At 44.1% G+C, this 22,334-nt stretch overlaps 1 protein-coding gene across 1 annotated transcript in view; it reads left to right on the forward strand.

Annotated features, from left to right (window-relative positions):
- LOC130883136 (coiled-coil domain-containing protein 170-like) overlaps window positions 1-20,003 on the forward strand; it is a 31,792-nt gene extending 11,789 nt beyond the window's left edge. Inside the window, exons 3-9 of the mRNA XM_057783378.1 lie at window positions 4,165-4,421; window positions 4,707-4,839; window positions 7,402-7,704; window positions 9,774-9,971; window positions 14,137-14,343; window positions 17,464-17,685; window positions 19,845-20,003. Coding sequence (XP_057639361.1) covers window positions 4,165-4,421; window positions 4,707-4,839; window positions 7,402-7,704; window positions 9,774-9,971; window positions 14,137-14,343; window positions 17,464-17,685; window positions 19,845-20,003 — 1,479 coding nt within the window. The remainder of the gene's footprint in view (window positions 1-4,164; window positions 4,422-4,706; window positions 4,840-7,401; window positions 7,705-9,773; window positions 9,972-14,136; window positions 14,344-17,463; window positions 17,686-19,844) is intronic.
- Window positions 20,004-22,334: the final 2,331 nt, after the last annotated feature.

Genomic DNA, 22,334 nt, shown 5'->3' on the forward strand with positions numbered 1-22,334 from the left:
TTTGACATGGTTTTAGATACCATATGCATTAAAAAGTATTCCATCCAGGTGAGGAGAGGTGTACCTGTAAGTCCAGCACTCAGGAGGTTTCAGTAGAAGGACTTCATCAGAGGCTAGCCTGGGCTACTCAGGGCTATGGATGAAACTCAGTAGTAAGGCACATGCCCAGCAATGTGCAAGCCTGAGCTTGATCTCCGACTACACCCGCCCCCCAAGAAGTATTTCAGAGCTCCTATTGGCATTTTCTAATTTAATAAAAATTTCAAGCCAGAGCTTGAATGGTTCACTGGGTAAAGACTGACAACCTGAGGTGAACCCCAGGATACGCGTGGTGGAAAGAGAGAACCAATTCCTGCAGGTTGTCTTCTGATCTCTGCATATGTTCCGCGACGTGTACGTCCCAACCCCAACCCACTCCCACACAAATAAATATAATTTAAAAAAGAAAAAAAAGATTAAGCCAGTCCTGGTTGAACACTCCTGGAGAGCCAGTACTCAGGAGGCTGAGAAAATAAGAAGCCGAGTTTAAGATCAGCCTGGATTGCCTAATGAGACCTTGTCTCCAAGTAAAAATTTAGTGACATTTCTTATTACATGGTATCCTCCTGTTAATGTTAGAAAAGGAAGCTTGGTGATTCCGACAAGATACCTGAGTCTCAGCATGAGTCATCTTTGCCTTCCTCAGCAACCTACCATTTAGCCCCACAGGGCCCCAATTGTCTTCATAAGGCAGCTTTTCTCTTCACGGCATGCATTTCAATTTTTTGTTATAATTAACCCGATCTCTTTGTATAACATACAAAAATAATTGCCATGTGTTTCTGTCCTATAACGAAGAAACAGGTGCAAGAGATCTATATTTGGGTGAGGCCAGATATAGAAGGCATAAATATAAGCCTATTCAGTTGGTGGTTGTTTAGGGAATACGGTATTGAGATAAAAACTCTTGCATAGGTGGGCTGCAGTGGTAATGAGTTAAGAAGCCACTACTAATACATAAAGTTGGATATTGTAAGTTGGATGTAAATGCAATGTGTTTCAGAGATCTATCTTCATTTTATGTGTATAAGTGTTTGCCTGCATGGTTAAAAGGGGATGTCAGGTCCTTGGAACTAGGGTCACAGACAGCTGCAAGCCGTGGTGTGGTACTGGGTGCTGGAAATCAAACCTGCGTCTTCTGACAGATTAGCTTTCACTCTGTGTGGAAGAAGGAGGACTTCCTGAATAAAACAGGTGACATACTGAATAACATGGCCAGCCTGTGGGTAACGACCTGCCCATCTCTAATATGAAGCAGCTCAGGTGTCCCCGTCCTTCAGCCCCTCAAGACTGTCTCAGAGAAGACCATCAGCACAATGGCCCACTGAGGCCACTGAGTGCAGTCCAATGCAGCAAGGAATGCATTTGGGTCTCTGAAGGTTACCTGCTTTCCTACGCATGTCCCCTTTGAAGCTGTACTGTCTAGGATGTCGGCAGAAATCTCCTCGAGTCATAATGAAATTACTATTGGTCTGGCGCTTGCTTTTCCTTTACCCCCGTAAACTTGGTGTTCTATATAGGGATGCAAGGCCATGTTCACTGTCACTCATACTGGCAATGAGAGATCCCACCACTGGCTGTGATTGGATGAGACGCACATTCTTCTAGCTGCTTCCACAAATGCTGGCCCTGCCTAGATGTGAAATTTCACCGACTGCACAGGCATTCACTGTAGATCTTAAATGAGCCATGTATTTTAGTTACTAGCAAACCCAGAGATGTTGGTTGGGTCAACTCTAACCCCATGAAATTGGGTCTGCAACCCTGACTAGGAGTGGTGAGGAAGGACAGACACACAGACATACACACAGAACAGCTGGGGTCTGGTGCCTGTGCATGCTCTAATGGAGACGAACCTAACACAACAATCTGAAACCTCGGTGTGTTTATTAGATACGGCACTGGGGGAGGACTTAGCTGGTCCTCATTGGAGCTTTCTGTAGTGGAGCAGCCTCTGAGGTGGTAAACACTCTTACTTGTAGGGCCGGGCGGTGGTGGCGCACGCCTTTAATCCCAGCACTCGGGAGGCAGAGGCAGGCGGATCTCTGTGAGTTCGAGACCAGCCGGGTCTACAAGAGCTAGTTCCAGGACAGGCTGCGAAACCACAGAGAAACCCTGTCTACTCTTACTTGGAGAGCAGAGGAAGGCTTTGCCTTCTGAACCTGAGGTGGACCTGATTCCTTGGTGCTTGGCATGGCAGGCTCATGTCGAGCAAGGCACGCTCACTCAGAACTTCTCTAGTTCAGGATGTCACTTTTCCCCTACAGTCAAGCAACTACTGAAGAGAAACGCAAAGAAACTATGAAACACACATTACCAGCCCCTGCAAATACAGCGGGAAGCAGACCCAGAGGTGTCAGGTGCCTGGGAGCCCTGAGGTGTAGAGCTATAAATAGAAAACAAAAGACAGAGACGCCTTTCTCACATGCAGTGGGCTGGAGCGCTGACCTGGTATGGCTGGTGGATCTCAGTGGTCACAGGAGTGTGAGACAGAGGTTATTTCCTAGAGCCATGGCCCTTCCTGTCCTGGGAGAGAGGAGAGATGTGTCAGTCATCAGTCTGGGCTGTGACTGTTCTGGGTTGCCTGTGGTTCTGGGCTCCTCTGGTGGGCGGAGCTTCTTGGGTCTTGGAGAACTAGTTAGCAGCCTGTGCCATGCTCTGTCAGACTGAGGCATCTCAGAGGAAGAGCCCTGAAAACAGGCCGGTGGGTTCATTCCAGCATGTAGACCTTTGACCCACTGAAATCAAGGGCAAAATTACTGTTTGGAAAACCTAACTAGATACAGCTAGATGATACATGGCTGATGAGTCAATGTCATTAAACATTTTCGTCTGGAGCCTGAGCACAAGTTTAGATCTGACACTGTAGCCTTCCTTATTGTCTGTTTGCATTATTATTATTATTATTGACAATAATACTTTCAGTATGTAGACAGGGCTGGCCTTGGACGCTTCTGACTTTACTGTTGGTAGGAGCCACTACACTCCACTGGCGGCTGTTGTTGTTGTTGTTATTGTTATTGACAGACTTTCACTGTGTAGACGGGGCTGGCCTTGGACACTTCTGACCTTCCTGGTGGTGTGAGCCACCACACCCCACTGCTCTCCTTTCTCCTTCACAGACCTCTGTTGTTCTTGGACTTGCTTTTCTCCCAGCAAGTCATCTTTCTTTTCTCTTTTCATAACTTTTTGACCTCTTCTGACCTTTCTCTGTCTTTTAAAACTATTTTCAAATTTTATTTTGTTGCTTTATGTGTATAAGTGGTTGTCTGCATACATGTGTGTGCCCCATGCATACCCAGTGCTCACAGAGGTCAGGAGAGGGGATCCGTTCCCTAATTGGGGTTAGAGATGGTTGTGAGACAGCTTGCAGGTGCTGGTAATTGAACCTGGGTCCTCTGGACATGTAATCAGTGCTTTGACTACTGAGCCATTTCTCTCCTTTATTTATCTTAAAATATAGCTAGCCATGTTATATTTATTTATTTACTTACTTATTTTGAGATAGAGTTTCTCTACATCATCCTGGCTGTCCTGGAACTCACTATGTAGACCAGGCTGGACTTGAACTCACAAAGACCCACCTGCCTCTGCTTTCTGAGTGGTGGGATTAAAGACATGCACCTTTTTAAACTTTGTTTTTCTTCTGGATTCCGCCCCCCCCCCCATATTTTCCCTACTAGCACAAGTAAGATCAGGAACCAAGACAGGCCTGTGAGCATGCTTGTGAGCCACACACCAAAAAGCAAGACATCTAAGGCTAAAGCATTGCTCCTTTCTGGAAGTTCCCAAATCCATTATTCCTGTATTTAGTAGTTACTGAAGTATAAAGACTCACACAATTTTAATGTTGATAAAATATTTATTATTTGTTTATTATTATAGATTTAATATCATTATATATTATATACAATTATATATATTTTTTCAAACATACTGTGTCATTGTATTTTATCTTAAAGGGCTTTTAAACCTTAAGATATACTGTTAAGGAATAGGTTTGAAAGGCTACATTTTATTCTCTAGTAATATGTAACTTAAAGTCACAGTAACTTAGTATCACAAATGTTTAAAAGGAAGCCGAGAAGTTATTTTAAGTAATACTTTCTTCCCCCTTCTCATTAGCTGAGAAATCTTCAAAACAAGCTTTTCATCAAAGAAACTTCATTGCAAGAAGTGAAGAGCGAGTTAGAGAGTTACAAAGAGAGTAATGCCCAGCAGTTGCTACAGATAATGTCCCTGAGAGATGACATCAGGAACCTGCAGGACCTTATCGCTTCTCTAATGAAAATTAAGATTTTGAAAAACACAAATTCTCAGAATCTTGGGAGAGGCAACTGGGACCTAACTGAACGAGTTATAGACCTAGAGAACCGCCTAAGGTAGGGATTTCCTGGTTTGTTTTCCAATGTACCTTTTGTCATATGTTTTTAATTCACATATAAGCCCGTATTACTGATCAGATTTGGGACTATGCTGGCTAGGTGGGTCTGTCTGTGTCGTGCCCCCCCATGTTGTCCCCGTCCCCTGCCCCCCCAACTTGATGCAAGAGAGCAATTTGGGAAAAGGGAACATCTGTTAGACAGAGCAACCCTGTCTCAAATATATATATTGGAAGTTGGTCAAGCTGGTTTCATTGCATTGCTGACCACCGGTGTCCTACACAGAGAACATCTGGTAGACAGAGAGAAGGCGGGGCGGCGTGCAGAGCTGGAGAAAAGGTGGCCCTGCTCCAGCAGAGTCTCTTCCTGTATGCATCCAAAAGGACCAGAAGATTCCTTGGATATTTTCCCCGTGAAGGTAAGAATGAGTTGCCTGTTGCCCCAGGAGAAAAAGGGCAAGTGTTGGATAGGGGGCCAGCTCTCTTGGGAATGGAAAACCCAAAGAAGCATGGTAGGACCAGAGGCTAGTGGCGGAGGGGCTGCATGGAGGACTGGAAGGTCTCTGTGATTTTACAGAAAGATTTGGAGGGGAGAAATGGAGCCGAGAGACAACTGGGCATGGGTGGGGGGAGACGATGAGGAAGTGAGATGCCTGAGCTGACCATTTCTTGTTATTGACTGAGTACACTGGGCTTTGTGTCCCTGGATGTAGAGGACCGGGCACAGGAACCACAAGCCATGGTGTTGTGTCATCAACTTTGGCCACGGACATCTAGCACGCAATTCTAGAGGAAGTATGCGTGAAAGAGAAAGGGAGGCAGATCATTGTCAAGGAAGCTGGAAAGTTTGCAGTGAGCTCCTTAGACCACCACAATTTATTACACCATTTGAGTGTAGAACAAGAACCTGTGTGACCCAATTAATGTGAGGGATCCCATTAGAAAAAAAAAATCAAGGACTGAAGAGGCAGTCCAGCAGCTAAGAAGGCTTGCTGCACCAGCACCAGGACCAGAGAGTCTGGATCCTGACACCCGCTAACAAGCCAGGCATTGTCAGGCCTGCCTATAGCCCCAGCACAGCAGGGGCCAGGACCCAGTGGTCACTGTGGTTTTCAGGATGCCGGGTTCAGCAGAGACCCTCCTCAAAGGAATGAAGCAGACAGTGACCGAGGGGGACACCTGATATCTTCCTCTGGCCTTTGTACCGTCTCTAGAGAGCACACACGCGCACACACACATGCACAGTTGTATACATGTGTACACGTGTGTATATACCACATACACATTCAGCAACTCCTTTCAGAGTATTTCCAATTTTTATTTGTATCTCAAGTAAATGGTTTTAACATTTTTATTTTTTTGAGTTTTCGTTACGAATCTCTCATTTTTATAGAACAAAACAAACCACCAAGAATTAGAATCCACAAAGTTCTGGCTTTGCTTCCCTGCTCCTTTCCCCTCCAGGTTCCTAGTGAGATCTAGCGATACAAACTCATCATTACTTCCATTCTTCTTCTTGTTTTCCCTGTCCATCAATTTCACCTAACAACCACAAAAACCTCACAGCAGCTGAACTTGCTGACTCAGCTGGTGGACTTCTCAGCTGGTAAAAAGCTCTTGCTGGAAAAGTCTGATTACTGTTGTTCAATCCTCAGATCCGTTGGTGCAAAGAGACAGTCAACCCCCGGAAGCTGTCCTTTGACCTCCAGACTTGCGCTGTGGCGTGTGTGCTCTTTGCACTCTCGCACACACACTGTATATACACAACAATAAACACTTTTTAAATAAAAACATAAACCCAAGGGTTATCTATTTTCTTGTCATAATTTTTTTTTTTTTTTTTTTTTTGGTTTTTTGAGACAGGGTTTCTCTGTGGTTTTGGAGCCTGTCCTGGAACTAGCTCTTGTAGACCAGGCTGGTCTCGAACTCACAGAGATCCGCCTGCCTCTGCCTCCCGAGTGCTGGGATTAAAGGCGTGCGCCACCACCGCCCGGCCTTTTCTTGTCATAATTACAATAGAAACAGGCCAGGAGGAAGAGCTATGACTTCTTTCATTTACGTTATGGAGGTTGTTATATTTGATAAACATGATTCTTTCCTCTTGCAGTATTAGGGATTGATTGTAGGGCCTCTACAAGGCTAAGCAAGCACTCTCCCACTGAGCCACAGTTTCATTCCTATTTGAGTATAATTCTTTGTGAAAACATCTGTTTCCTTGACAGCTCTTTACTTATGGCTTTAGTATTCATTGGTGACCTTTGCCTGAATCAGTCATTTCATGAGGGGTTACAAAATTATGTTTTTCAGCTGGGCATGGTGGCACACAGCTGCCATCTTGGCACTAGGGAGTCTGAGCTATGGGATCTCTAGTTTGAAGCTAGCTGGAACTACATAAGACCTCTCAAAAACTCAAAAAGCCGGTGCAGTGGCTCAGAGGCAAAAGCACATTTCATGGCAATCTGATGACTTGGTTTTGATTCCTAGGACCACGCGATAGAAGGAGAGGAGCGACTCCTGCCAGTTGTCCTCTGATCTCCATATGATTCCATGGCATATGCCACCTCTCTCATAATGATAATAATCAAAAATAATAAAATAAAGTGATCACTTTAAATTCCTTCTGCACCTGAGCGCGAATGCTCTGTAGAATTTGCCCTGTCAACAAAGGCTTTGGGTCACTGTTTCAGTTCCCACTTTTTGCCATCATCTTTCCTTCCTTTAAATCTATGCCTTCTTTCTTAAATGATACTGTTTCTTTTTCTTTCTTTTTTTTTTTTGATTTTTTTCAAGACAGGGCTTCTTTTTGTAGCACTGGCTATTCTAGAAGTCGCTCTATAGAGCAGGCTGCCCAACAACTCATGACTAAGTAAGGCTTTTTTCTCCTAAGGTTTTGTGTCATTACTTACAGTTCATAAGAAGCGACAAATATATCTGTATTAAGTTTCGGATGGGACATTTAATCCGTGTGTTGGTACATTTAGGACAATGGCGAAGCTTCCGACTCTGAGAGAGACATTGTTTACTCTGAAGGACCATCTGATGGGCAAAACATTGTGGGTAAATATCAACAAGATTTGCTCCACAAAGAAAAATTAGCCTCTGAGTTCGACAGACTTCCATACTCCTGCAGCTGGGAAGCCACGCCCGAGCAAGCCCATCACCAGGATTTCCTTGGCCAGTTGGCTACTCTACTGAGTGACAGCATTGGCCCCATACTAGCCACAGAGGAAGCGGTGAAAGAGAGGATCCAGGAAATGGGTGCAAATGAGCAGCTGTGGAAATCTGTAAGTGTGCTGGCGAAAAGTTGCTCTTTCCCATGTAATTAGTGCATGTGTTTGTGTGTGCGTTGTGTACCTATGCATGTGGTTATGCATGCACACGTGTGTCAGAGCATGTGGAGGCCAGAGGTTGAGCTTGGGTGTGTTCACCAGAGCTCACTGACTTGGCAACTTTGGCCAGTGGGTTCTAGGGAATCAGCCTGTCTGTCTCTAGCACTTGGATTACAGATGTGCACCAAGCTTTTTATGAGTGGTAAGTATTCAAAATTGGGTCCTCATGTTGGCACCGCAAACCATCTGAGCCATCTCCCCCTTTACCCCAATTTTATTAGTTTAATATGTAGATTTTGATATTAGCTAATTAGTAAAATCTTTGGTTTCGTTTCAGTTTTTAAAGATTTGTTTTTATTATTTATGTATATGTGTGTATGTATGTGAATGTATGCTACTTATGTACGTCCCCAGGGAGGCCAGAAGAGGACCTCAAATCCCCTTGAACTAGAGTTGTGAGTAGCTGTCAGCTCCCTGACTGTGAGGGCCCTCTGCAGCCACCAGCCAGACGATAACGATTCTCAGGAAGCCGGAAGGAGTTCAGTTCAACATGGTTCTGTAGCCGGTGTTGATTGAAAGTCTGACCCCAAGCAGTTTCTTTTAAGCATATTTAAACACAGCACAGTTTGGTGAAAAACTTTCCTCGATCTTTTTGGTGAAAAACTAGCTCAATCCCTTGTGCACAGTAAACCTTATGATATGACTACATCAAAACTTGCTGTAAAGTACATGTGACATCTTTCATAAAGATGGGTTCTATTGATTGAAAAACTCATGATAAGAATCTGGGGGTGCATCCAATGTGGTTATCTTGGCTACACAGATAACACAAAAGGTCACCAGGTTATTGATCACATCGACTCCCAGACTTCAGGGCAGAAAACGGGTTCTGCATCCCTCTCTTTGAAGAGATAACCCTGCATGTTTAACATTCTGGTTCCTCTAGTGCTTCTCTGTGAGCACAAGGACCTCTGTGCCTCCCACACCTGACCTGGGTGTTGGATGCTGAGCCGTCTCTCCAGCTCTTCATTGTAAGTTTGACTGAATTTTTGTTACTAAGCGGAAGTAGAGAACAGGCTGTCCTCAACTGTATTGGAGACATGATACCTTGGTTAGAGCACAGAGTCCTGCTGTGACCCCAAGTTCCACCCTCTGCCAGCGGGGTGTTCTTGGGCAGCTTACTTATCGCCCCTGCATGTTAGCTCCATTTGTAATTGGAGCGAAGAGCTGTCATTCCCACTTTCAGTGTGGTTGCAAAGATTCAGTGGGTTAACAGATGAAAAGTGCTTAGTGGAGTTCAGCACAGGATCCATACATATTCGCTTAATAGTTCTGTATTAGCCGGGCATGACAGCCCATGCCTATAATCCCAGGATGTGAGAAGCTGAGGGTATCATTGTGAATTCCAGGGCAGCCTGGGCTACATAACAAGACCCTGTCCCAAAGAACAGCAGCAAAAATCAGTATGCAACTTTATTTCCCACTATGAATATATTTTATCTTTGTGTACCAAGGTTTTCTATTTATTTCTTAAAACAATAGATATATCCAGATGTATGATCCATAACTATAATACTAGGATTTGGGAAGCTGAAGCAGGAAAAATGTTGTGAGTTCAAGATTTTCCTGGATGATAGACTAAAAATCTGTCTCAAAAATCCAAACAACCATGCTGTAGAGATGACTGTGCTTCACATTCAGTGGATAAGAGCACTTGCTACTCTTGCAGAGGACCTGGGTTCAATTCCCAGCACCCACATGGTGGCTCACAACCATTTGTAATTCCAGTTCCAAGAGACCTGATACCTCTTCTGGTCTCCTTGGGTACTGAGCATGTGTGATGCACAGACAAACATGTAGGCCAAGCACACATTCACACAATAAAAAAGTACGTGTCAAATCTATTCATCTATCTAGTCACTCAGCACCATCTCAGCGTCTATAGAAGTAGAACTTGTATGTACTTGGAATGGCGTGGGACGCATGGACGCATGGGAATGTTTACCTAATGTCATGTCTTGCAGAAAACTGAAGCCCTGCAGCAGGAAACTCAGATGCTCACTGAGAGATTGGAGCAGCTGTACTACCTTTATGAAGAAGCTGTTGCAAGGTTGCCCCAAACTGAAGGAAGTTACACTGGACAGAAAAGACCCCTGCAACATCTGGAAGGACAGGCCGCTGCCAACTACTCCCTGAGGAGTTTCGACACGGTCAAGAAGAAGGTAAGAGTCTCCTGAGGGTGACGAGGCTCTCTGGGAAGGGTCACATTTTATTCTACTTTATCAATAGCTTAAATGTGACTAAAGCTGCTGAGGCTATTTATGTCTTTGTATTTTGTGTGTATGTATGTGTTAGCATCTTACTGTGTAGCCCTGGCTGTACTCAAACTCGCAGCATCCCCATCTCAGCCCCCCAAGTGCTGGGACCACAGTGTGCACCACATCTGGCTTATACTTCTCTTGGTAATGAGAAAGGGGGGAATTTGCCTCAAATCCTTATTGCTTTTGATTTTCTAAAAAAGCCCCTCATCTTTTCTTATCTCTCATATGTATTGTGTATATATTTGATAAGTATTATGATGGTGCTTGCTAATATGAATCTTATTTTTAATATTATTTTTGGACAAAATTTGTTTGACAATATAATATAGCCCAGGCTAGACCAAAACTCTCACCGTAGCCAAGGCTAACCTTAAATTTATAGTTCCTCTGCCTCTGTCTTCATAGTCTAGCTGAGATTAGAGACATGTACCAACTCCTCTGACTGATAACTTAATTCACTTTTCTTAAAAAAAAATTTAAGCCGGGGCGATGGTGGCTTCACACCTTTAATCCCAGCACTTGGGAGGCAGAGGCAGGCGAATCTCTGTGAGTTCAAGGCCAGCCTGATCTACAAGAGTTAGTTCTAGGATAGGCTCCAAAGCTACAGAGAAACCCTGTCTCGAAAAAAACCAAAAAAAAAACCAAAAAAAAACCAAAAAAAAAAATCCAAAATTTGTTTAATTGAGCTTTTTAAAAATTTATTTATTCTTTTTTTAATGTTCATTGGTGTTTTTCTTTTTTTTTCTTTTTTTTTTAAAAAATATTTATTTATTATGTGTACAATATTCTGTCTGTGTGTATGTCTGCAGGCCAGACCTCACTACAGATGGTTGTGAGCCACCATATGGTTGCCGGGAATTGAACTCAGGACCTTTGGAAGAGCAGGCGGTGCTCTTAACCTCTGAGCCATCTCTCCAGCCCTCATTGGTGTTTTTCTATGGGTGTCGGGTCCCCTGGAAGTGGAGTTAAGACAGCTGTGAGCTGCAATGTGGGTCCTCTAGAAGAGCAGCCAGTGCTCTCAGCCACCAAGCCATCCCTCCCGCTCTTTCATTTACTTTTAAATGGGATGAACAGGAAATGCACTGAAAGGAATAGCTCTCTCGTGGTGGGATTCAAGGTACCATGACAGGTGACATGATGGGTGTCTGTGAGGGGCACTGATGACATTCCTCAACCGTTCCTGTGTACGCCACCCACCTTCTCTGCTTCCTGATTCCATGTTTCTGTGAGGGAGGGGGCGAACCGAAAGGAAAGGAATGGCTGCAATTTATTTCCAGGAGTTTCTGTTTCCATTTCAGCCACTCACCAAAGAATTCTGTGCCATGTGCTAACCTGTGCCACACTCTTCTAGAATGCTATGGCTTGAAGTACAACCTCACTCCCCACTGACTAAGCTGGTCATTGAGTCTGTTCACCCTTCAGCGTGTGTTTGTGTTGTTTCCTTTGACGCACTGGGAATCAGAATCTCATCATGTGGCCTCGGCTGATCTAGAACTTGCTACACAGACCAGGTTGCCACAGACACATTGATCCACCTGCCTCCCAAGTGCTGGGACCATTCAGTATTTAAAAAAAAAAATACAGAAGAAAGAAGCAAACAAACAAAACCCAGAAACCTCTGTCATTAGGAATGAAGAGATGGCTCTACAGTTTAGAGCAATTGTTACTCTTGCAGTGGACCTGGGTTTGATTCCCAGCACCCATATCATGGCTCACAACTATCTGAAACTCCAGTTCTAGGGGACTTAATGCCCTACCCTGGCTTCCTCAAGCACCAGGCATGTCCACGGTACACATATGTGAATGTAAGCAAAATGCTCCATCATTCTGAAATAATGTTTGTTTTTGCCTTTTGAGACAGGATCTCACTACGCAGCTTGATGTGGAGGCCAGGCCAGTCTCGAACTCACAGAGCTCCGCCTGTCTCTGCAGCCATTCAAGTCCTGTGTCACCATGCCAAGCTCACTCTGAAATGATGTAAAAAAACTTGCTTCATAGTAATCAAGCTTGAGCATGCCTTCTGTGCCTGCTTTTGAGCAATAATTCATTTAAATGTAAAAATTTAAACAATTCATTCGGTTTTAAGAAAACACAATAGCACACCCTTTTCACTCTCCTTTCAAAAGGTCTCAGGAAAGCAGTAGTAGTGCTACCCCAGGAACCAATTACTTAGGCATGCAGCGTTCAGCCATTGCTGCGGTACCTCACCATTGCAATAAAGCAAACATCACAACCAATTGAGTCTGGTGACATTTTCTGTTTGTTGTTTTTCAGTGCATATAAAAATTTCAATGACAGTATATTGTAGTCTATTATGATTCCACTATAAATAATACACATGTCAAAACAAACTAGTAAAATGTTCTTTAGAAAGATAAAATAGACAGCCCAGGCAAGCTTTTCTAATGAAGGTGAAAACAAGCAAGGCTTGCATGATGGTTTAAGTGAGAACGGCCCCCGTGGGTACGTATGTTTGATTGCTTCTTTCCTAGTTGGTGGAACTGTTTGGGAAAGAATTGGGAGGTGTGGTCTTATCGGAGGAGGTGTGTCACTGGGTCTGGGCTCAGTCTTTCTCTGCCTCTAACTTGTGAATAAGAAGTAAGCTCTTAGCCTGCTTGCTGCTGTGCTCCCCGCCATGATGGTCATGAACTCACCCTCTGAAACTGTAAGCAAGCCCCCTAACTTAGTGCCTCCTTTTTTAAGTTGCCTTGATCATGATATCTCCTCACAGCAATAGAAAAGGAACTAAGACAATTTATATGCACAGAAAAGGAAAATATAAAAGAATATTTTGCCCTCTAGGGGCAACAAATCAAAAATCTAGGGACTCTTGGTGGAACTCAGCTACAGAGCATGTGCTAAGCGTATTTAAAACCTTGGTTTGATTTCCATCACAGTGGGGATGGGGAGAGAAGAGAGGGCAGGGAAGGGGGGAGGAAAGGGGAGGAGAGAAAACAAGGAGGGTGAAGAGGAGATTTAAAAGAAATACATTCATATAAACAATATAATGAGAAAAGTCAGATTGAAAATCCCCAAGATACTCAGAACACCAAGAAAAAAAGCTATTGGGCTTAAGAAGTCACTCCAGGAAGGTGGTAGATAATTAATAAAGACATAAACACACGGGCTGTGGAAGCTCAGGTGGTGAAGCGCTTGCCTAGCCTAAAGGAAGTCCTAGGTTCCATACCCAGTAACACATAACCAGGCATGGCGGCACATGCCTGTAATCCCATCATTCTGGAGGCAGAGGCTGGAGGATCAGAAGTTAGGGACACCCTCAGCGACGGTGAGTTCTAGCTCAGAGATCCATGAGCACCTCTATCACAAACCCTCCTCCAAACCACCAATAAACTCCAAGACTCTGATTCAACAGTGTCATGTGGGAATATTTTCTTTTGATTATCTTCTATGAATATATAAATATATGGACAATATATATATATATATATGGTTTTTAAGACAGAATTCTCTATATAACTCTGGTTGTCCTGGAACTTGCTCTGTAGACCAGGCTGGCCTTGAACTCAGCAGTCCACCGACCTCTGCCTCCTGCTGGGATCAAAGGCGTGTGCTGCCATCACCTGGCATTCTATGAATATTTTAGCACACTGAAATAAGCGAAGTCTTTTACTATATACTTTTCCATTGAGCAACATCACCATTATTTTAATAGATATGTTAGAAGTAATTTCTAGGGAATGTATATTTTATCATGCATAGTTTAGCTCTTCTGACTTGACAGCTGCATGGGTTCCGTTTTTTCCATTACTAATGATGCTGCACACCATGTTGTGGGTGGAATATTTATCCAAATACTTAATACATTTTAATGCATTCTCAGGAAGGTGGATGAATCTCTGCTAACACATAATACTTATTATAAAATTGATTGCTTAACTATATCTTTTATGGCACTGAGTCGTTTTCATTTACACATTTGATTTTCCTGATGATTTTATTAGTTCATATTTATGCCAACAGATATTCTATTTATGCAATTAGCATTAAACCTCACCCGGAACATATTAAAGTGCAGTTCTTAATTTCAATACTCTTATCTACAAAGGAAAACTCTAGGACTCGGACTGCCCAGACAGATAAACACAGGAAGTTTAAACAGTTAGAAATGTTACTGGATATCGAACAGAACTGGAAGATGGCTGCAGCCCCAAGAATGGAGGAGAAAATTCAGAGACTCCAGAAGCAGCTTAGTGATTTGAAACTATCAAATAAAAACATGAAAACTCAACTGACAAGAATAAATGTCCTTAAAGTAAGTGAAGGGGGACGGGGGTTGTCTGACATTCCCTGTGCTTCGGGCTCTTCCTGTTTCAGCTGCATAGTTCCCCGTTAACTCTTACACCTTTTTTTTTTTTTTCTTTTTGAGACAGGGTTTCTCTGTAGCTTTGGAGCCTGTCCTGAACTCTTACACCTTTTACTTGTTTAGTTCGTTACTAAGTGGCCTGAGCCAGGTTCCACTGCTCACTAAGCCAAAAGAAAGAACCAAGTTAGGGTTCTGGAAAAATGGCTCAGTGGTTAAGAGCACCGGCTTCTCTTTCAGAGGACTCAGGATCAATGCCAAGCACCCATCTGATGGCTAAGAACCATCTGTAACTCCAGTTCCAGGGGATCCAACCTCACCGTCTTCTCACCTCTCAGGCACTGCATGCACATGGTACATAGGCATACATGCAGGCAAAACACCTAGACACGTTAAGTAAAAAAAATATACATATAATGTATATATATATGTATATATATATTTTAAAGGGTCCAAATTATTAGTGGAAAGCAAAGAAGAGATTTATTCAGTTTGGTCACATTGTGAAGAAAGATGAAGAGATCTAGTGAATGCCCCGAGTCCATCTTTGGGGGCTTGAAATGAGATCACAATTTAAACATCCACATTTAGTTTGAACGTTCCTGGTCAAGGTGAGGTCCTCCCTATCATTGACCCATCATTGTCTGGGCCTCAGTCTCATCCCCTAAATTGGTCTGACAAGTTGTTTGAATTTTTAAAATTTCCTCCTAACAGACAAGTTTCCCCTCTGACTGGTGACTTTTCCTTCTCCCAGCATGAGGTTTCTGTGCAAATTCCCATTTCTTTGGGGTCATTTCTTGAACAGTCTGATAATCGATTGAGAAAAACTTTGTCTCCTTAGAACAGCTTCATTCCTGCTAGGTCATTTACAGTGCTGTGGCATGCGCACATGCACACACATGTGCACACACATGTGCACACAAGGCACAAATGCCTGCACACACATGCATAAACATACAATTAAAATGATTTTGTATACATGCAAAATAATATTAAAGTCTATAACCCAGTGGTTCTCAACCTTCCTAATGCTTCGACCCTTTAATACAGTTCCTCATGTTGTGGTGACTCTAACATTATTATTATTATTGGATTTTTTCAAGACAGGGTTTCTCTGTAGCTTTTGGTGCCTGTCCTGGAACTAGCTCTTGTAGACCAGGCTGGCCTTGAACTCAAAGAGATCCGCCTGCCTCTGCCTCCCGAGTGCTGGGATTAAAGGCGTGCGCCACCACCGCAGGGCTTCTAACATTATTTCATTGTTACTTCATAACTGCAACTTTGCTACTGGTTAATTGTAGCATATATATCTGTGCTTTCTCATGGTCTTAGGCAACCCCTGTGAAAGGGGTCCTTCGACCCCCAGAGGGTTGAAAACCACTGCTACAGGACAACAAATTGGATGTCTGTGAACCCCCAGACAAGATGTTGTTAATCCTGTGGAAACCCATGCATAGCTCACTATTTCTCAAGTAACGACCAGTCAAACTGTCACAACTATAAACCATTTGCTTTTTGTTTTTAAAAGCTTTATTTTTATTTATTTATTTATTTATTTATTTATTTATTTATTTATTTTGGTTTTTCGAGACAGGGTTTCTCTGTGGTTTTGGAGCCTGTCCTGGAACTAGCTCTGTAGACCAGGCTGGTCTCGAACTCACAGAGATCCGCCTGCCTCTGCCTCCCAAGTGCTGGGATTAAAGGCGTGCGCCACCACCGCCTGGCTTATTTTTTTTTTTATTTTTTTTTAAGATTTATTTATTTATTACATATACAGTGTTCTGCCTGCAGGCCAGAAGAGGGCACCAGATCTCATTACAGATGGTTGTGAGCCACCATGTGGTTGCTGGGATTTGAACTCAGGACCTCTGGAAGAGCAGTCAGTGCTCTTAACCTCTGAGCCATCTCTCCAGCCCTCCTATATTTTTATTTTATGTGCACACACCTGCCTGAGTTTGTGTGTTCCATATGCACCCAGCTGACACAGAGCTCAGAAGGGGACCTTGGGTCCCTTGGAGCTAGAGTTACAGGAGGTTGTAAGCAGCCTGATGTGGGTTATAGGAACTAAACCCAGGTCCTCTGCGAGAGCTGTAAGCACTTGTAATGGGCTGGGTCATCTCTCCAACGTCTTCTTTTGGTTTTCCTCTGGTGTTTGTTTGAAAAAGGATTTCACCAAATACCTCAGGCTGGTCTAGAACTCCTATCTTTCTGCCTCAGCCTATGAATTGCTGAGGTCACAAGTGTGCACACTCAGCTTTTACTATAGTGCCTTATTGGGTTAATAGATTGTTTTGTTTTTAACTAATTTTTTCTTCTGCTTTGGGGCTTCCTAGCTTCTACACTACTTCAAGAATTAGTTGTATTGTATCTAAAGTCAAACATGTACTAAATTGACCAGATGGGCAATAAACTGCTGGACAGTTTATCAGAATATTTCTCTGCTGCAGAATTGGTTATTTTTCATTTTAATATTAGGGTTAACATAGAGTATAATAACATGGAGGACATAATCTGTTAAACCTCTTTAAATTTTTTGAGTTCAGTATATAAAACTGGTAGGAAAAAGTAGGTTATTAATGAATATTAAAGTGAAGAGAGAGACTCTTAATTTAAAAAACTGGTAAGGCCGGGCAGTGGTGGCGCACGCCTTTAATCCCAGCACTTGGGAGACAGAGGCAGGTGGATCTCTGTGAGTTCGAGACCAGCCTGGTCTACAAGAGCTAGTTCCAGGACAGGCTCCAAAACCACAGAGAAACCCTGTCTCGAAAAACAAAAACAAAAACAAAAACAAACAAACAAAAAAACTCGTAAGATTTGCTTTCCATGTATTTTTATGAAGTTTTTTTTTGGCATGTGAGCCAGGAATGGTATCACAAGCCTTTAATCCCAGCGTTAGGACAGTAGGGACAGGAAGATCTCTGCAAATTCAAGGCTAGCTGGGTCTATTTACCAAGTTCCAGCCAGGACTCTGTCGTGAGACCCTGCCCCAATACAATGTTGAGTTGACCAGTCTGTTACTTCCAGATCTAAGCACATTTTCCTCCTTCCTTCCCTTTCCCTTTTATCCTCACACAGGATAAGACAATTGAGAGGCTCAGGCAATCTGTAACAAAAGTTGAAGCAGTGAAAGACAAGACAGCTGCCAAAACAGACAACTTGAAAACCGCACCAGACTCGGCAGCGCAGGCCTTGAGAGCGGAGAAGGAGAGGGTCCGCCAGGTGCCAGCCCCGGGCCCTCCTGAGCCCTCCACCACCATCAGGAGCACACTGAAGGGCATCTCAGGACGAGAGCAAGAGGTCTCTTTTAGCTATGTTAAAAACAGATTTCATTGACGTGATCAACACTCACCTCAACTTAGACTTTAGCTAACTTTGACAAAAAGGGACATTTTGGCTAATGGCATCAGAGATGATTTGGACTACTGAGCCTCTTACAAGGCCAGATGTGTCCCTGGACACCGCAATCAGCACCTATCCCCTTACAAGCCCTTCCTTCTTCTCTTCTTGGTGTCTGTTTCGCTAGCAGCTGTTGTTTCCCATATAAAAGGGAACACGGCCACTGAGAAACATGTAGTTTGATATTTCGGTTGTGACAGGAGTGCATTTTATCACCTGAACAAGTTAGACAATGCTGTCTTTCCGTTTTTGTCCTGAGTTCCATGTATCTTGTTATTTATTTATCCACTTTATATTTTTTAAGGATTGCTTTGTTCCTAATCACAAGGATGTCTGCGTGAGCATGTGCTGCGTGTGTGGCGTTCTCAGAGGCCAACGTCCCTGATCAGTCACAGGTGGCTGGCAGCCACCCTGGTCCTCTGAAAGAGGAATATGTGTTCGTAGGCGCTGAGCAGTCTCTTTGGCCTCTTATTCACTTTTTTTTTTTTTTTTTTTTGGTTTTTTGAGACAGGGTTTCTCTGTGGCTTTGGAGCCTGTCCTGGAACTAGCTCTTGTAGACCAGGCTGGTCTCGAACTCATAGAGATTCACCTGCCTCTGCCTCCCAAGTGCTGGGATTAAAGGCGTGCGCCACAAAGTCCTTGTATTTGCCCCATCTTTCCATCTTCCTGCTTTGGAGCACTTACCGGGTTACTAGACTAGATGATTATTTTAGCTGAACACTGCCCTCTTCTGTTGGGAAAGCAAGGGCGCATGTTTTAGTTTTCTCCCTGTTTCTTCTTTTGGGTACTGGTACTGATGCAGGGCCTCTCAGATGCCAGAAAAGCACACCAAGCTCTGAACCCTGCCCCTTAAAGTCGTCCTTTGAGACAGGGTCTCACTCAGCTGTCTGAGCTGGGCTTGAACTCCTTCTGCCATCTCTGGTCTCATACGTCCAAACCTCTCTGTTTCCATCTCCCACTGGCCAGTGTGCCAGTCCCCCCCGGTCTCAGGCTTGTTAGCAACATTGCGTCTGGGGATTAAGGCTCTCCATGTGACACACCATCTCATCGAGTTCGTCGCCCTCTGGAGCTGGTTCAGGAAATGCATGTCCCCCTCACATACGAAGTGAAACCTGTTAACTTTCCTTCAGTTGGCTTTGTGGGTGATTTTTCATTTGCTGTCCTTGTTGGTTTCTTTGTCCTTTGGAGTAAGGATGGAGAGATAGGCATTGAAGGCTGCTGTCCCCAAAGGCAGTTTGTCACACCCAGGAGCACACGCCAGAAGTACCCAGTGCAGGCAATGGAGGCACACGGGTCACCTGAGCCCAGGAGTTTTGGGCTAGACTGAGCATAGAACAAATACAAAAAAAAAAAAAAAAAAAAACACGCTGACGCGATGGCTCAGCAGGCTAAAGGCGCTTGCTGCCAACCTTGCCAGCCTGTTGTGTTCAAGCCCTGGGACCCACAGGGTGGAAGCAGAGAACTGACCCCTGAAAGATGTCCTCTGACACCCACACAGGCGTGTGCAAATGAATAAAAGTAAAAAAGTCATTACATTATGAATGAAATGTCAGTAGTAATAAAATTAGGTTTAATGTACAGAAGGACAAAATGAAAAAGAGATAATAGCCTCTGCCTCCTGAGTCCTGGGATTAAAGGCATGAGCCAGGTGGATCTCTGTGAGTTCGAGGCAAGCCTGGTCTACAAGAGCTAGTTCCAGGGCAGTTAGAACTGTTACACAGAGAAACCCTGTCTCGAAAAACTAAAAAAGAAAAAAAGAAGTTCTGTAATCGAATGGAATTTTCTATCTTGAAAACACTGCTGCACCTAGGCATGGTGTGAGCCTGGCTGCAATTGCAGCATTGGAGACAGAGGGAGAAGGTGAATTCAAGCCTAGCTTAGCTGCACGGCAAGACCCTCTGACCACCTCCCCACCCCCACCCCCACCCCTGCCCACGGGATGTCCTGCATTAAAGAAACGTTTCGTAGAATTACATTTCAGTCTGCGCCAATGTCATCGTCCACAATGAGTGGGTGACTCACGGCAGTGACGTATTGATTTTCCCGGTGGCTCCTTACAGCTTGCCGACTTTCGAGAAACCATTATGAAGATGTTGGGATTGAACATGAAAACAGCAGACAAGGAAGCCATTAATCAGCTGAAGCTTGTCATCCAAGTTTATGAAATCTCCAACAAGGTAAAGGCGGCTTCTCACTGTGAGACCGGACAGGACAAGTGAGCACGTTCAGCCTCTACCTGCCGTCAAGAACTTACGTACGTTCTTAGAGCACTGTGAGAATAGCTGCCTGTGAATAAAACGCGCTGGGAAAGTTTCACCTACAGTCTCTTCTCTCCCGTGTTCCGTGTCTGCCTTTGTGATGATCTTTCTTCATATTTATTTCTCACTCAGTCTTAATTGTCACTGGTGATACATGATAATTATCTAATTACCTTTACTGACAGTATTTTAGGCAGGATATGAATCATAAACACATTTCTTAGCCGCAATATTTATAATCACAGTCAATAGCCCATGTCTTGAAGGAATGATTTATTGAATAACAACCCCCCCCCTTAGAAAAGCAGATAATGTTATATTCTCTTAACTGGTTCTATCTTTTTTGTTTTGTTTTGTTTTGTTTTGTTTTTTTGGTTTTTCGAGACAGGGTTTCTCTGTGGCTTTGGAGCCTGTCCTGGAACTAGCTCTGTAGACCAGGCTGGTCTCGAACTCACAGAGATCCGCCTGCCTCTGCCTCCCAAGTGCTGGGATTAAAGGCGTGCGCCACCATCGCCCGGCCTGTTTTGTTTTTTTGAGATAGGTTTCTTTGCAGCTTTGGAACCTGTACTGGAACTCGCCCTGTAGACCAGGCTGGCCACGAACTCACAGAGATCCACCTGCCTCTGCCTCCCGAGTGCTGGGATTAAAGGCGTGTGTCACCACCACCCGGTCTATCTTATTTTCTTAACTGGGCATATGGCTATCATATGACATGGCATGCTGAGGGTAGGAGAGGTCTTGTGAATAGGATGGACCGTAGAGTGTATTGTGGCTATTGTCCTAGAATTGAATAGTGTCTCCCTAACGTAGGCCCATTTCCCCCTTACTAGTGACCGCATTCATTTACATTTGTGTTTTGAGCAAGGGTCTTGTTCTGTAGCCCAGGATGGCTTCACCCTCAGAGCCTTTCCTATTTCTAGAGGTGGCTTCTTTTCTCTCTCCCCCTTGAGATAGAAGCACGCTAAGTAGCTCAGACTGGACTCAAATTCACGATCACAACTGATCTCACATCCCGAGTGCTGGGATTACAGGCCACACCACTAGGCCTGGTTTTCTCATATTCTTGGCTCATGATCTTCCTTCATTTTTATTAGTTTTAAGATTTATTTGTTTTTCATGAGAGTCTTGCCTGTATGTATGTATGTGCATCACGTGTGTACAGTGCCCGGGGCAGAAGACATCAGATCCTCTGACGCTGGAGTTACAGATGCTGACCTGGAACTAGGTCTATAAACCAGGCTGGCTTCAAACTCACAGACATCTGCCTGCCCCTGCCTCCTGATCACCGGGATTAAAGACGTGTGCTACCACGCCCAGCTCCTTCCTTCATTTTAAAGCCCCCTCTGTCATGCTACCATTTCTCTGGCAGACCACTCGCACAGCCCAGAATTATGTTCCCCTTTTGACTTTTTGTATTTACAGTGCAGGGGATCAAATCCAGGGTCCTCACACATGCTGGGCAAGTGCCCTACTGCCGAACTACATCCCCAGGGCTGACTAGACTATCTTGTTTTAAGGTCAGTTGATCAATAATCTCAATCCTCTTCTGCCTTGGAACCTAATATAGTCAGGTTCGGTGATTGGACTTTTGAAGCCATTATTTAGCATCCATTAAAATTGAGCACGTGTTTGCTTTATGAGCAGGCAATGCCACGCCTATAGATTGTGTACATATTCTCTGAAAATACATTTACTATTTTACAGTGGTTTTGGACATAATTGTACCAGGTGCATATTATCTAAACGCCCAACCATAGCCCAAGTATGGCTATCCCATCCATCGGTTCAGATCTCTTTTGGTGTTTGGCCGGGAGACGTCAACTAGAAAGGTGAATTTTTCTCAGCGGCCAAACTAGAGGCTCTAGGGCCAGACATAGAGAGGTGGAGAACTCGGGTTTGAGGAAGTGGGTCTCCTTCAGAAAGATAAACACGGCGAGAAACTCAGAGGGTTGTGCTTGGTTCTTCCGGAAGGGCCTGTCGTGAACGGCTTGGCAACCCAAGGGCTGGAGCTACTTCGACTCTGAACTTTATCTCAAAATCAGACAGTAAGCGTGGCCTCCGAGTTCTGATGATGGGGTTGTGGGTAGCCTCAACCGTTCTGACAATTTTCTGCACTTACTGGAGTTTGCAGTAAACAAGCACCTGAGCTAGAGGGCACAGCCCCAAGACACAGTCTACTTCAGCTCTGTTCTTCAGCGGCCAAAGCAGGAGTCATGAGGCTCCGGGGATCACCCAAAATTCTCCTCCATCACCTTGCGCGGGCCTTTACCTCTAAGTGTTCCCTTCCACAAG

The sequence above is a fragment of the Chionomys nivalis genome, chromosome 10 (assembly GCF_950005125.1).
Source record: "Chionomys nivalis chromosome 10, mChiNiv1.1, whole genome shotgun sequence".
Taxonomy (NCBI): domain Eukaryota; kingdom Metazoa; phylum Chordata; class Mammalia; order Rodentia; family Cricetidae; genus Chionomys; species Chionomys nivalis.